Raw genomic sequence first — 14,074 nt, forward strand, 5'->3', positions numbered from 1 at the left:
AAGGTGGTCAAGGGCACAGAAGAAGGGCTAAAAGAGCCATATAAAAAAGGAATTATGAAGCAGGTACTAAAACGATAAGTATCTGTTAGAAACCTGATCACTCTCCCCCTGTTTGCCAGCACTGACAGTTCAGTTGGCACATTCAAAGTGAACCACATTACTGGATGCAGCTGAGCAGGCATTAGTTTTACTTCTCTTATGGCCAAATTAGTAATTATTAAATACAGAAACAGCGTTTGGTCCTCGGTATCTGAAAATGCCATTGGAAAGACCACATACTAACAGACGGAATACCAATATTCCAAGGGGGAGAGGGGAAAACATTGTGCTGACAACATCAACATCCTAAATTTCTGAGAAGAATTAAAAAAAAACCCAACAAATTAAGAAAAAAAAGGGGGAAGTTTTGAGAAATAAAACAATGGAATGATGGAGGCAACCAGCTGGCATGACGAGGTGTTCCCTGCTGCAAAACTAGTAACAGCTCTTCAATCAAACCTGTGCGCTTGCAGCAGCCCTGAGCTCAGCGCTTGGCTCTGCCCCCCCCGAGCAGCAGAACCCCGACCCCAAGGCAATAGGGACGGGACGCCGGGGGGAGGGGGCAGTCCCCCAGCAGATGGCTGGGCACTCAGCCCAACGGGCATGCACGGAGGGGTGGTGGCAGGAGACGGGGGGGTTTGGAATGCCACAGCAATGTGCTGTGTAAGCCCCCCGCTCCCATCGGGCAGCGGCTCTTCCCAGGAAAATGCATCCACTTCTGCAACAGCAGCAGGGATTGAGCAAGCTGCATAGTGGGGGTAACACCCCAATAATAACCAGGCTCTCATGTGCTTGGGGGAGAAAAAAAAAAAAAAGTTTATTTTAAAAAACTACAGCAAGGAGACAGCAGCTCAGTATGCCAACCAACCTGCGCTTTCCCACCTAAACGTATCCCACCAGTTTTAAGCAGTTTGCACGTCACGTGCGATGCTGCGGCAGACCAGGTAAGAAAGTTCGGCATGTACAGAGACAAGTCACTTCAAATTAAAAATCAAGACCCTTTTGGGCAAATTCTTTTCATTTAAGGTGAAAACCTGGGGGGTATCACAGGGGTAGTGCTTCCTTCTGGACACAGCCTGGTCACTGCGACGGTGTGGGAAACCCAGCTCCGCTCTGCCACCCCACGGAAATAGCACTCCAAGTGCAAAGGTTTTTAGAAAGAAACTCTTGGTTTTACTTTAGTACTCCCATTCAAAGAAAACAAGTGTTTCTATTAAATTTAAATGTTATATCAAGACTATAAAAGTACACTTTTTAATCTGAGTTAAATTAAAATAGTCCCCTTATGTCTGTGGTTATCAGTTGAGGAACTGAGAGAAACAAGGGGTTTGGTGTGTTAAACCTACTTCCTTCTCCTACACCTTATTTTTATAACATGTGTTTTTATTTGATGCACACTAGCATTCATCTTTACAGATTTAGCTGAAGAGTTCACAATTAAGCCCCAAAACTTCAGACGAAATAAGACAACAAGACAAGCAAAGCACACGAATCCAGCAGCTCATCCGGCCACGAGCACCTCGGGCAGCCCGCACCACCGCTTTTGTAAACCATGATCAGCACGGTGGCATCTGCGTGTAAGAAAACACCCCTTTTTGTAGCCTCATTTCAAAAAGAATCTTCAGATAAATAATGAAACTGGATTTTTTTCTGGGGCCTTACTTCAAACAGTACCAAAAAAAACCCAAATCCCCGTCCTTTTCTCTTTAGCCATCCATTCCAAGGTGCCCTGGAGTCACTGATGGCTCTTTGGAAATGAAAACAAATCGGTTTTGTCGGGGTGGCACTTTGCTCAGGAGCTGGCACTACAAATCTGTAATCCAGCTGTTATTTCCTAAACTAGCTAATTCCTGACGTGAAACAAGTCGTACAGAGATGCAGGCAGACACACACACACACAACAGCCCCCTGGTACGTATCCACAAACCGCTGATTCCATCTCCCTGGGTGCGTTAATGGGACTTGGGACAGAACAGAACCGTGTCGGTCACCCACAACGGCTTCAGCAGCACTAAAACGAATTTGCAGATCGGCTCACTTTCACTCCTGAGGGTACAGGGCGCTTCCCTGCCTTCCCCACGGTACGTAAAGATCTGCCGGTTCTCGTCAGGGCATAAATCTACAGAACAAGAAGAGGAATTGCCCATTTCGTTACACCTGCATCGAGCTGCGTCACCGCTGCTGAACCGCCACCGCAGGAGGGATGAAGGGAACACAACGCCTGCAGGACTGGGATGAGGGAATTCAGGTTCTTTGTGGGGTTTTTGAGAATTAGAACCAGGAAAATTAGGAATTAATTACCAGAAGCACACCTCCTCCAGTAAGATATTCTTTACATCCAAAATTTAATAGATAATATACATATGATATATATAGACAATAAATATGGGGAGAGTTATTTAACTGACCTCAACAAATCGATTCTTAGTCACTGAACTGTAAACACTCTTGGGACTGTTTTGTTTTTTTTTTTTTTAAAGTATCTCACTGTACTAGAGCCTCACAGCTGCCAACCCCAGTATTGAAAAAAAATAATCTGGGTTTCACTACAAGCTTATTTAGAGGGGCAACAGAGCTTGCTGGTGTGCATTACCGAAATAATGACATAGAAATATTTGCTCACCCACCGTACCACCTCTATACCAAGCTCTGAGGATCCACTTTAGGATGGCAACTAATTCTCCCCTTATAAGTAAATCAAAGTTCGGCTAAAAATTTTGTTTCGGAGGAAGTTGTAAAAGGCCGGCCAACAGCACCAGCCAGCCTCCTAGTCCGTTTTGAGCAACCACCTTCAATAAGGCATAACATTATTTTTGATAACTAAGCGTTGCCAGATCAGAGCAGCTTTGCCTTGAGTTCTTCTTGCTGAGCAACGCATTTTAAAGCTTCCTGCACCAAATCATTCAACCTATTAAAAAAAAAAAAATCCTTTTCCACCCACTGCGAGGCCAGCTCAGCCCTTGGCACAGGCAGCACTGGCTGCCAGGGGAGCAACTCGGGAACCCTCCGGTGGAGCCAGGAGAGCAGCAGTGGCTTCCCTCTGCACAAACTGGCAGCAGAACATGGTGCCTTTGAAAGGTGGGAGGGGAAAAAAATAAACCAAGAAAACCTGGAGAAGTTGTCAGACCAGCAGGAAAACAAAATACAGCTGTAAATTGGAGGAAGCCTGTTATCCTTCAGCTGAACAGATGTGCTGCCTGCACCCGCTGCCCACACTGCTGCCCGGCCAGGGCTCTTACCAAGGTGTGCCGCTTCATGTGCTCCCGGCGGGTGAACTTCTTCCCACAGATCTCACAGGGATAAGGTCTTTCTCCCGTGTGGGATCGCATGTGTCTCTTCAGGATGCACTGATGCATGGCTGAGAAACTGCAGTACGGGCACTTGAACTTCTTCCTGATGACTGTGAACTCATTGACTGGAAGAGAGGAAGCACAACACACAGATTACGCTCAGAACGTTCTCAATGGGACAGTCTCCTCACTTACTATGTCGCTATTAAAGTAGTTCAATGTGAAATCACACTCTCACCTCTGAACCACCTACACTTTTTTAAAACCTTTATACTATGTTAATGCACTTGTATTATTAAAACTAACAACTTGAAGTACCCTCATAACAGCAGCTTTTGAACAAGCCGACGCACAAACGTTTAGCAACAGTCTGTAACACTGCCCAGCGCTTGCTGAACGGCAGCTGAAGAGGACTAACAATCTGCTGTGATTCTGACTTACAGTGAATTATCCTAAACACCAAGATCTAAAACTCTACCACCACTATTTGTGGAAGCGGCGAGCCGTGAAGAGCAGACCACAGCTGTAACACCCCGACAGTGCCACGCGCTTTAGTTATGGGACGATGCAAGAACGTCATCACACACTCCAGGAGTATTTCAAAAGAAGATGCAGAAACCAAGGATTACCCAGGGAAAAAAAAGGACAGTTACAGCAAACACGCTCTGCATTATCCAACTCTCACCCAGCGTAACCATTGCAGCACAGACACAGAAATCTAAAAGGATGCGTAACGTCGAATTGCAGCAGGACCCTTGCGAGCCTCCTTAGGAGGCAGCTGTATATAGCCCCTGATGGACTTTTTTCTGTCCCCACCAATCATATTTTGCTGAAGTGGAAAAGGGACGAGTTCTTTGAAGCCATTCCGACACTGCTGATTCTTTTCTTCTTGTCACCTCAGACGTGCGCTGGAAGCGGCCCCAGGGGACGCGCAATACTGCCAGCCCAAGGGTCTCGTTTGCCAGAAGAACGCACACGGCAGCTGTGGTGGCATTTCCTCCTCCAAACCAAGGGAAAGTGCAATACGCAAACCACAGCAGGTGAAAACAGAGTATTTGCTACTCCCTGAGGACATTCACCCACTAGAAGTTTGGAAGTGACTGTCCACGTGGATAGGATGTTAAATCTCCACCTTCTTGTCATTCGATTCCTTTCCATTAGTATGTTAATTTTCACCCACTTTTTCTCCTAATTAGCATTATTTCTCAAAACAATATATTGTTTACGTAACAACAATGGAAAAAAAATAAAGCCAAGTTCTAGTTAATCACCTGAAGTATCCTATGTGGATGTAAACGGCTCTTGGTAAATGTAAACATCTATGCAGGAGAGCTGGGGGAATAAGGATAACACCAGTCCTACTACACAGCTTCTAACATACTGAGTATTTTGCAATATTTTTAGGTGCTTATTGAAATGTTATCTGCTACAAATGCCCTACTCACTGACGTACAGTGCATTCCCCCCGTGTACCGCAGGTAACACCCTGGGAGTTACGCTGCACCCTGCAAACCAGCTATGTACAACCAGTGTTTTTTAAAGAAAGTCAGTAGGCTCACGCGATTGGTGTTGTTTGATGCCAAATTTGTGGGATTTTTGTTGCTTTTCTTCCATTTTTAAAGTTTGTTTTGTATTTGCAATGCAGATAAAACAAGGTGAAAAGTTAACTACATTTGTTAATCACGGGAAAGTGCGAACCACACGACATTATGAAGACATCTTTAAATTAAATAAGTAACACCACCCCTCATGATCAGAAGAAACATTTCAACAGAACCTCAGCTTAGAAAAAGTATTCTAACAGGTTTTTTTATTGTTCTAATGCAGATTAAAAGCGTGGTTCAAGCTGCTGTGATAGGAATTTTGTCTTCACGTTTCTTTTGACTACTTGGAATTAAAAACATCCTCCACACAGGTAACTTTGTGGAAAAAATACTTCCTTTGACTAGCAGTTTGAATGGGATCTAATATTCTTATATTCTTTTCTTGTGCTGCTCAGCAACTGTGCTGGCCCATCCTACAGGTGCTTTCTTTTTTCTTTTTTTTTTTAGTGGTTTGGTGCGGGTTTTCCAGCATATTTGTAAAGCCGTCAAGGGAATTTTTTAGCTCAAGGGAAAAAAAAAAAGAAAATAAATAATAATAAAATATTTTTTTAAAAAAAAGCCAACTCACCTGGGCTATGGCTGCAATACTGACAATAGGGAAAGTGAACACTAAAGAATATTTTATTCACCCATCAGTAAAGATTAATCCCTGTGATCAGGCAGAATTTTGATGGGTTGGTTTCAGTGACTATGCACTTGCACTGCATTGGGAACCTTCCAGAGGAGATACTTTAACATGGCCCCATGCCCAGAGCCTTGCGCAAGCTCGGGCTGATAACCCAGCCCTTCCCCTACCCCACACCTACCCTCTGATTTACAAGATTTTGAATTTTTTTTTAAAAAAAACTAGAATATGAAAACTCTTTCTCTTTTATATTACAGGGAAAGTATTTTTTGCTTTATCTTCTCCTCGGGATTTCAGACCCCCTTGTCTAAACAGAGGCTAGGAGCCCACTTTCTTCCCCAACGAGTATCAACGTCACGATACAGAGCCATTTATGATAAATATTTCCTGTCTGCTCTTGTAACTGCTCGACTATTAGCGATAGCCCAAACACTTACATTCCCCAGGATCACTATAAACCTCTTACTATGGAGTCTAGACAAGGTAAGCAAGGTGTAAGCTGCTCAGGAGAAGTCAAGAGGGCACACATCCAGTACCCAGCACCACCAACACGCCGCACGCGGAGCCCACAGCCAGCAGGACAAGTCGCCTGGCGAGGTGGCTGCAGCTCAGGAAAAAACTGCCACAGAAATCCTGACAGCATCCACACCCCAAGATTACAAAGCGAAAGTGCTTTAGAGAAGAGAATACCACAAAATCCCTCATTTCCTACATCACCAGATTGTGCCTGATCCCGTCATTTCCTAAATGACCAGATGCCGCCTCTCATCTACCGTCCGCACCCATCCCTTCACTTTTCGGCTCTTGTGGGAGCTGGAAAGGCAACTCCGGATGGCACCACGTGTTTCCAACACACCCATGGATTTCCAACAACATACTCCTAACACTTTCCAATTTCAAGACCCCTCATGCCGACTTCTGCCTGCATTCAGCTTAAATCGCTTGAGAATAACATGTTCAACTTCCAGAACTTCTCCTTCCTCACTTGCTGGTTATTGAAGAGCAAAATATATTATGAGGCAAATAAATGGATATTTGTAGCAAGGGAAGCTGACAGACTATAAACCACACACACTCACAGACAGCTGTGATCCACAACACCAAGGATGTCAGCTTCTATTTAAAAGCTTCTATTTAAAAACAGTCACAGAACACTTTTTGCAGCTCTAGTTTTATTGAAAACTAATTTTTCACCAAATAGCCATATATTTAGTTCTTGCATCTACAAAAGTAAACACCTGAAAAACAGCAGCATTGTTAAAAAAAACACTGTTAACTCTGCAATACATTTTCACAGTACTGTTAAATATACGCACCCACAAGTATGTATATTCAACGAACAACATACCGACTTTGGAACGAGTAGAATCTTTTGTCTAAGTGACAGTATTTTGTAGAGTTTATGTATAGCAGCATTAAGGTCCTAAGAAATAATCTTTAACAAGATCATCAAGACCATCAACAGCAGCGCCAGTTAATGAGCTATTGGACACTTCTATAGGAAGAGCAGCACCAAGAAATGGAGAATGTAATACAAACAGGGCCATGGTGAAAATCTATGTACTTCACTAAAATATTTACAAAGACGTGCATTTTTAAAACCAACACAATAATGCTTTGGAAAAAGCCTTTGGTATTGTCATCTCAAGTAACTTCACTTTTTTCACTGAGGCTGTTAAATGAAAACAGGTTCCTACATCCCTGGCTTGAGAGAAAGAAAAGCACCAGTGATACACCGCCCGGTACAGCTGCTTTGTGTCAACTCTGTAAACTGATATGTAGTTAATAATCACTGAAATACTACACTCATGTGGTTATTATGAAGAATTCACAAATAAGAGAATTCTCATCCACTTAATCCTCATAAATATATTTAAGTTTATGAATAGTGAGGTGCAATTTAACCGCCAAACTTACACTTCCCATCATCTTCCTGTGCCATTTTCTCACACAGCAACCCTACTTTTTAAAAGTTTTCTCCACCATGTAAGCCTCTGCTATGTTATACCCTATGGCTGTAACATTTTAAAAAACCTACTCCTGATCCTGAAGGGAAACACGGGAAAGTCTCAGTGCTGAAGTCAGGAAACACTCCGACGTACAGGCCAAGTACACTACTTAAACCCCTATTAGAGAGAAGGAGTTGCCCTGATTATAGAAGAAGAGTTCCACGTTGAATGAAATTCTCAAATATGAGAAGAGAAAAAAAAAAGAACAAATACGCAATGTCATTGAGTATTACTACATGAATTAAACCTTTTAAAATTTGCTAAAGTTAGTTCTGCTGGCATCTTACTTTTCCACTCCAGACAAATCCTACCTTGCTGCTCCCAAATTCCCCATTTTGGTGACAGCTTTCTCTTCTGGCTTGGCCTTCTCCTTCCTCACTTGCTGGTTATTGAAGAGCAAAATATATTATGAGGCAAATAAATGGATATTTGTAGCAAGGGAAGCTGACAGACTATAAACCACACACACTCACAGACAGCTGTGATCCACAACACCAAGGATGTCAATGGGAACCAGAGCAAAAAAAAGAACGTGACTTTGCAAAAAAAAATAAAATAAAAAAAAATAATGACTGAAGTATGGCATCCTACACTGGTTATATAGGAACACAGACTCAACTCTGACCGCATCCTGCTCAACCAACGAGGAAGAACTAAGCCAAGCAGGGAAACTCCAGCCCCCCTACCCTCAAAAACCCAGCGCCGGCATGGAGCCGTATCCCTGAAGCTCCCACTCACAGCAGGAGTGGGAAAAGCAGTGCTGCACCAGAATATAACTATTCCCTCTCTAGGAGAGCAAGGGCAGCAGGACCTGGATGATCTCCCTCACCCAGCCTTCCACGGGGAACAGCTCTGCCAGAAACTCTCCACTGAAGACCTCCAGCCTGCTCAAGTCCACTTTGTGCACAACCACATATTGCTTGTTTTTGCCTCCCTGAGATGCAACAATCTTATGAGGAAGAACTATTCTGGAGAACTCTAAAGATCATTTCTAGAAGTTGCTTTCGCTTTCTCAGCTGCCTCTCTCGCACATGAAGGGAAGCAGTCCTACAGCGCTGAAGCTCAAGCTGCTGACAAGCTGTGTTGTGCACGGAGCAGCTGGGAAACACGACAAGTAATTATGCTATTTTAATTTCACAGTTACTATAATCTGGTTTTGCATGTAAATATATAGCAAGAGACACAAATATTTAATATTTAAAAAAATAAATGAATTTTATATAATAAAATAGAAATTACAGTAAGGTTTCTACCCTCCAGTAACAACCACTACTGATTTTTATACGCGCACCCTAAGTTTCAGTTCAACCTTCTATGTAAAGACTCCTCTCCTCCGTTTCAACAACATACATTCAGTCTGGCTAACTTAATTACATTATGTAAAACAAACGAATCGGCAAAATTTACAGAATTCCTGAAAACCACACCCATACTCCAGAATATTTCAAAAAAGTCCTAAGAGTACTCGAACATAGTATCAATAAAATAGGCCTCGCAACAACTTTCAAGCCCAAATTACACACCCTGTTGCACACATGAACAAGCAGCACATTTTTATCCCTTAGATGACAGAGAAAACCAGACTACAAACACCTTACAGGACTGAGCAACCCCATGCTTTCACAGCTCCTCATCTCAAACTGAATAAAAGCCTGAAACGCCTGAATTGTCTAATGGACAGAGCACTAGACCAGAACTCAGACGACTGAATTCTATTATTAATTCTATTGCTAACACGCCCAACAAGCTGAGGTATGTTATTTTTCCAGGGAATAAGAGGAAAACATCACAGTTTCTTTTATAAAGCACTTTGAGATCTACTGATAAAAAAAAAATAAGTTTAAGGTAGTATAAGCACACAGTAGGATCACACCAGCAAGATAGCCAAAGCGCCCATTATTATGGGCTGACAAAAGTTATCTTTGCAGAAAACCAGCACCGTGGCTGCAGTTACACAGTATCTGGAACCAGCACACTATCAACCTGATCAGCTTTGGGGAATTACTCTATTATATTACACCTGCGGCACATTTATTTGCAGTATGAGGACAATGGAACAATTTGCTTTTCCTAGTTTTAAGGAAGCGTCTCGTATACACAATGGTATCTACGCATCCTCCGGATCCTCATTTTGTCCTACACTGTCCAAAAGCTCAAACCCGACCAGCCGGGCAGAGCCCAGGTAACACGCTTTCACGTGGCTGGTGAGGTTCTTCTGTGTACCAAAGCCCTTTCCACAGGAGAGACAGACAAAAGTACGCTCTCTTGAGTGCACAGACATAAGGTGCCGGTTTAAGTCTGTCTTGTCTCGAAATAGCTTGTCACAGTTAGGACACTGCATCTTCTTACAGTTGAAGTGGATGGTCTTTTCATGGCGATCCATGTTTGATTTCAGAGTGAAGCTTGCAGGGCATTTGGAGCACTGGAAGCGGGCAAGGTGGCCAGGAGGCACGCTGTCAATAAGGCCAGGCTGGGAGCAGTCTGCCAGGTCGAACGGGAGAAGCACGGAGAAAGCATGCTTGTGGATGTGCTCCTTCAGCTCTTCAGCACACTGGAAAACCCTCCTGCAGAAACCACAGGTCAGCCTCTTGGCTAGGGCTGAATCCAGGAACAGGCCATCAGTGGTTATGTCCATGTCTTCAGATCTCGAGAAATTCTTATCTGAAACAGAAACACACACATACAGGTGTACAAATTAGTGTCTTTGGGTATAAAACATGGATAATTGAAATTTTTTTTTCTCTCTCTCCTTACCTGAATCAGAATTATCAAACTGCCAAAGTGCTAAAAATCCATCGTAAGTGGCCTGCAAATGAAAAGCACATTTAAGTTAAGGCAAGCATTTACAAGAACACATCTTTGCAGTTAGTGCTCAGGCTCCCATCTTATCATTGCCTTTACTCCTTTAAGGGAGGCTCATCATTTGCTTTGGCAGCCCTGTTTGCCTTCACAAAGCTTTCACTGTCAAAGCAGCTAAGTTAACTGGGCCATATTTTGCAAGATCTGGTGTTTTGAAGACAGCAATCAACATGCCTACTGAGGACCTGGGTAACGACTCAGTTTCCAGGCTCACCAAGCGTCTGTGGCTCCCACTCAGGCCAATGGGAAACACTGGATAGAAAATTTCTAGCAGATACAACAGAGCTGGAAAATTTTCCCTTAGCCCTACACAGCGACCTTTTCTTTCCACCTAGAAAAGCCCATGGAAAACAAACACCTTCTGTGTAGCTCCCTTTATGCAATGCGCTCTGGCATTGCTGATCCAAATTATAAATAAAAGCAGATTTTTATTTTTATTTTTTCATAAACCATTTGCAATATGCCAGTGTGCGGCAGATGGCAACCCTCTATGAGGCAGGGGCATGATGCAGCCTGGGCAGGTCTGCTGGAGACAGGACAAGCAGCGACCAGCCGCTCTGGCCAGCTCGCTTTGCTCTAAGGTGACTGCAAAGGAAAAACTGTGTTTCTACCTATACCTTTAATTAAGGATAAGAAATGCCACAGGAAGCTATGGATCTTACCTGAAACTCCTGCCTCCCGTGACACAGAAAGCCAGCCTGCTTCTGTCCCTGTTCAGACAGTTCCAACAAACCCAAATGCAGAACACCAGAACCGGGCAACGGATAGCTGGGATCTCTGCTACCTTTATACCATATTATGTTCTTGTATGCAATGTTTTGCAAACAAAGCGATTTACAATAAAAAGGACATGTATACCCCAAAATAAAAATCACTTGTTTTTTGAATGCAAGTTCTGTTGAGGTAAGGCAGAAAGGCTAAAATTAGGACAGCACCAGCCCTGACATCAACAGACTTCTAGTTTTAAAATAGTTTTTAAAAAAGAAGAGCGAACAGATCAAAGTATAAGGAATTACAGTCTTTCAAAGTATTCCTAGCCAGGCAGAATTTGATTAAACAGACACCTTTGCATTTAAATGTCTTTGCATTTTCCCCCCATGATCTTACCTGGGTTGAGGAAGGCACCTCTCCTTTTATCATGGTTTCTGGTGACATTTCACCAGAAGAGCAGATCTCAGGGGGGCTCTGAGTGGCAAGGTGTGATGAAGGCAGCGGGGGAGATGGTGCTTCCACTTTGCCATCACATTCGCCCCTTGAACGATTCAAGTTGGTGCCAGGCCCTGGGGAACACAGGAAACGAATCTCACCCACGTGAACTAGCACCAGCTGGTGGTTTTAAAAAAGGCCTTGCAAAGGCAGCGCACCAGCACTCGCAGCTTATCTTCTGTCAGTGGGAGGGAATGCAGCAGGACAGTGATGCCAGGCTTTTTTGGTTTTTTTGTGTGTTTTGTTTTGTTCTGTGTTTGTGTTTTTTTTTTTTTAAACCAGCCTCCCCACCCAAAATGCCTCGTCTGTGCGCGATGTATGTAGTGGAGTAATATTGCGTGGCAGGTCACTAAGGAGTCTGTCAGGAGAAAGCAGCACAGTCCAGCACAAATATCCAGAGCAATCCCATTTCGGAAAGACACCTCTTGGAGAAGCACCACTTCAAACACATACATTTCAATCTTTAAGTAACATACGCACAAACTTTTTTCTATTGCTAACTTTCTTGAAAATGTATGTTAAAGCTTCAGATCTCATGACCTGACCATGGTGTTTTATTTAATATGGTACTTCCTTGATCTCAAAGTGCTTTACAAAAGATGGAAAAAAGTATTCCTTTCCTTCTACAGACAGCAAGCACAGAAGTTCAAGTATTTGCACAAAACTGTTCGATTATGCCTGACAGTCGTTACATTCTACAAATCTACCATAGTTAAAAAGGAAAACATTACTTGTCCAGCTGAAGCAGAATTGTACCCTCTTGCCTATTCTGTAGCAACAGCCAAATGGCAAACAATATTCCAGAAACTGCACTGATAATCAATGACAAATCTAAATACAAATAAAGGCTGTGTTATCAAGATCAGTGTACATTACAAAGTCTTAAATAAACTTTAACAAGCACCTCAACTGAATATTGGAATGACATACCGAGCACGTCATTATTTTTGAAAAGCAAGCAGGCAAAACCAGGAGCAAATATGGCATAAGAGTAAACAAATTCATATTTAAAGCACTTTATGCCCTAAAGGCTTTTTTATTTCTAACACAAAAGAATCTGATTGAAACCTTTATGGATATAAAAACCCACACTCTTTAATGCAGCTACAAATAACAAGTCAAAGTTTATACTACATCCGAATACAATACACTGTGATCTGGTTCACAACAAAGTGTTCGAGTGAAACCACACAAAGGTTTCTAAATGCGAACAATCCCAAACCTAACTTTTTATCAGCTATCAAAGGAAATTCTGCTCTTGTGCCACAAGCTGGATGTTTGATTTACCTTCCTCCACTTTGATCGCCGATTGAAATCTTTCACAACTTCATTAACTCTATTCAAGTGTTGTAACAATACTTGAAGTTTTCATTCTGTTGGTGCTCATCTGTAGCTGTCGCAATTTAAAGGCAAGACAGCAAAACGCTAGAACCCGTAAACAAAAGACAGGAAAAAATAAGGGAAAACGCAAACTCATTAGTGTTTCTTGTTAGAAACTGTTAGCAGGAATCCAGCTCTCCACATCTGCAGCAGAATTGCTGCCTAGACATCCACACGTTCCTTTTTTCCCCTGAACATCCCAAACTGATTCAAGATGCCCTGTTTACATTGAAGCTACAAACTGCAATCACGGATGACTTAAGAGGCATCTCTGGGTTGTGCTTCCTTAAACAAACAGTGTTTTAGTGTAGAGTAGAGATAAGCCAGTGGGGTCTGGCTTGATCAATTCCTTATTAACACCTCTACAGAGTTACACAGGTTCCTAGAGAAACAATGCACTGCTTAGAGCAAATGTTAAGGCTAACGAATGAGCAATGAAGTAGAGCAAGGAGAAACAAACTCAATAATCCAATGTGAGCCACAAAGATTTACAACACAAAATACAAAGATGATTTTTCAAACAATAATTAATATTTATTTGGTTTCAACAACTTCAAGTAACATGAGAAACCCACATCAATGACCCATACTTTGTACACGAGAACACAAACAGCACCCAAATTTACATTTTGTCCCATTCTGACTAGTTCTGTGAGAAACCTTTTTCCCTCCTAAATTTGTATTGAAATGAATTTTAATGAAAGTATTTTAACTTCTAAACCAGAAATCAAAAGCACTTCAATCACCTTTGCATATAGAAGATGATGCACTGGTTTAGCAGTATTTACATGAATGCAGTATTTATATGAATATAGCATAGTATGGAAAAAAGAAAGGCAAAGGTTATGATATCTCATTTAAAATTGCATCTATTCTCCCCTAAATCTTCGTTTAACACATAGAAAAATTCCACACCAAACTGAATACCTTTAACTCCCTCCTGGGAAAGTCGACCACGGTGTAAAATGTATTCCTTTAGCATCCAGTGCAAGTATAAATTATTGGCTCCAATGAACCACCAACTAAAAATAACGTATTAGCTGGTTTGCCCAGAAGAAAAGG

General features: G+C 42.3%; 1 protein-coding gene across 11 annotated transcripts in view; it reads right to left on the reverse strand.

The window, feature by feature from the left end:
* Nucleotides 1-14,074, reverse strand: part of ZBTB46 (zinc finger and BTB domain containing 46) — a 59,774-nt gene that overhangs the window by 7,091 nt on the left and 38,609 nt on the right. For 9 of the 11 annotated variants that reach the window (XM_040608119.1, XM_040608116.1, XM_040608121.1 and 6 more), the window contains 4 exons: nucleotides 11,534-11,706; nucleotides 10,322-10,373; nucleotides 9,917-10,228; nucleotides 3,279-3,454 (listed from right to left, as the gene is read on the reverse strand). In XM_040608119.1, coding sequence (XP_040464053.1) covers nucleotides 3,279-3,454; nucleotides 9,917-10,228; nucleotides 10,322-10,373; nucleotides 11,534-11,706 — 713 coding nt within the window. Of the gene's footprint in view, nucleotides 1-3,278; nucleotides 3,455-6,719; nucleotides 10,229-10,321; nucleotides 10,374-11,533; nucleotides 11,707-14,074 lie in introns of those variants that run through there. The other 2 variants (XM_040608122.1, XM_040608124.1) reach the window with 2 other exon arrangements.

Source organism: Falco naumanni, chromosome 10, assembly GCF_017639655.2.
Source record: "Falco naumanni isolate bFalNau1 chromosome 10, bFalNau1.pat, whole genome shotgun sequence".
NCBI lineage: Eukaryota > Metazoa > Chordata > Aves > Falconiformes > Falconidae > Falco > Falco naumanni.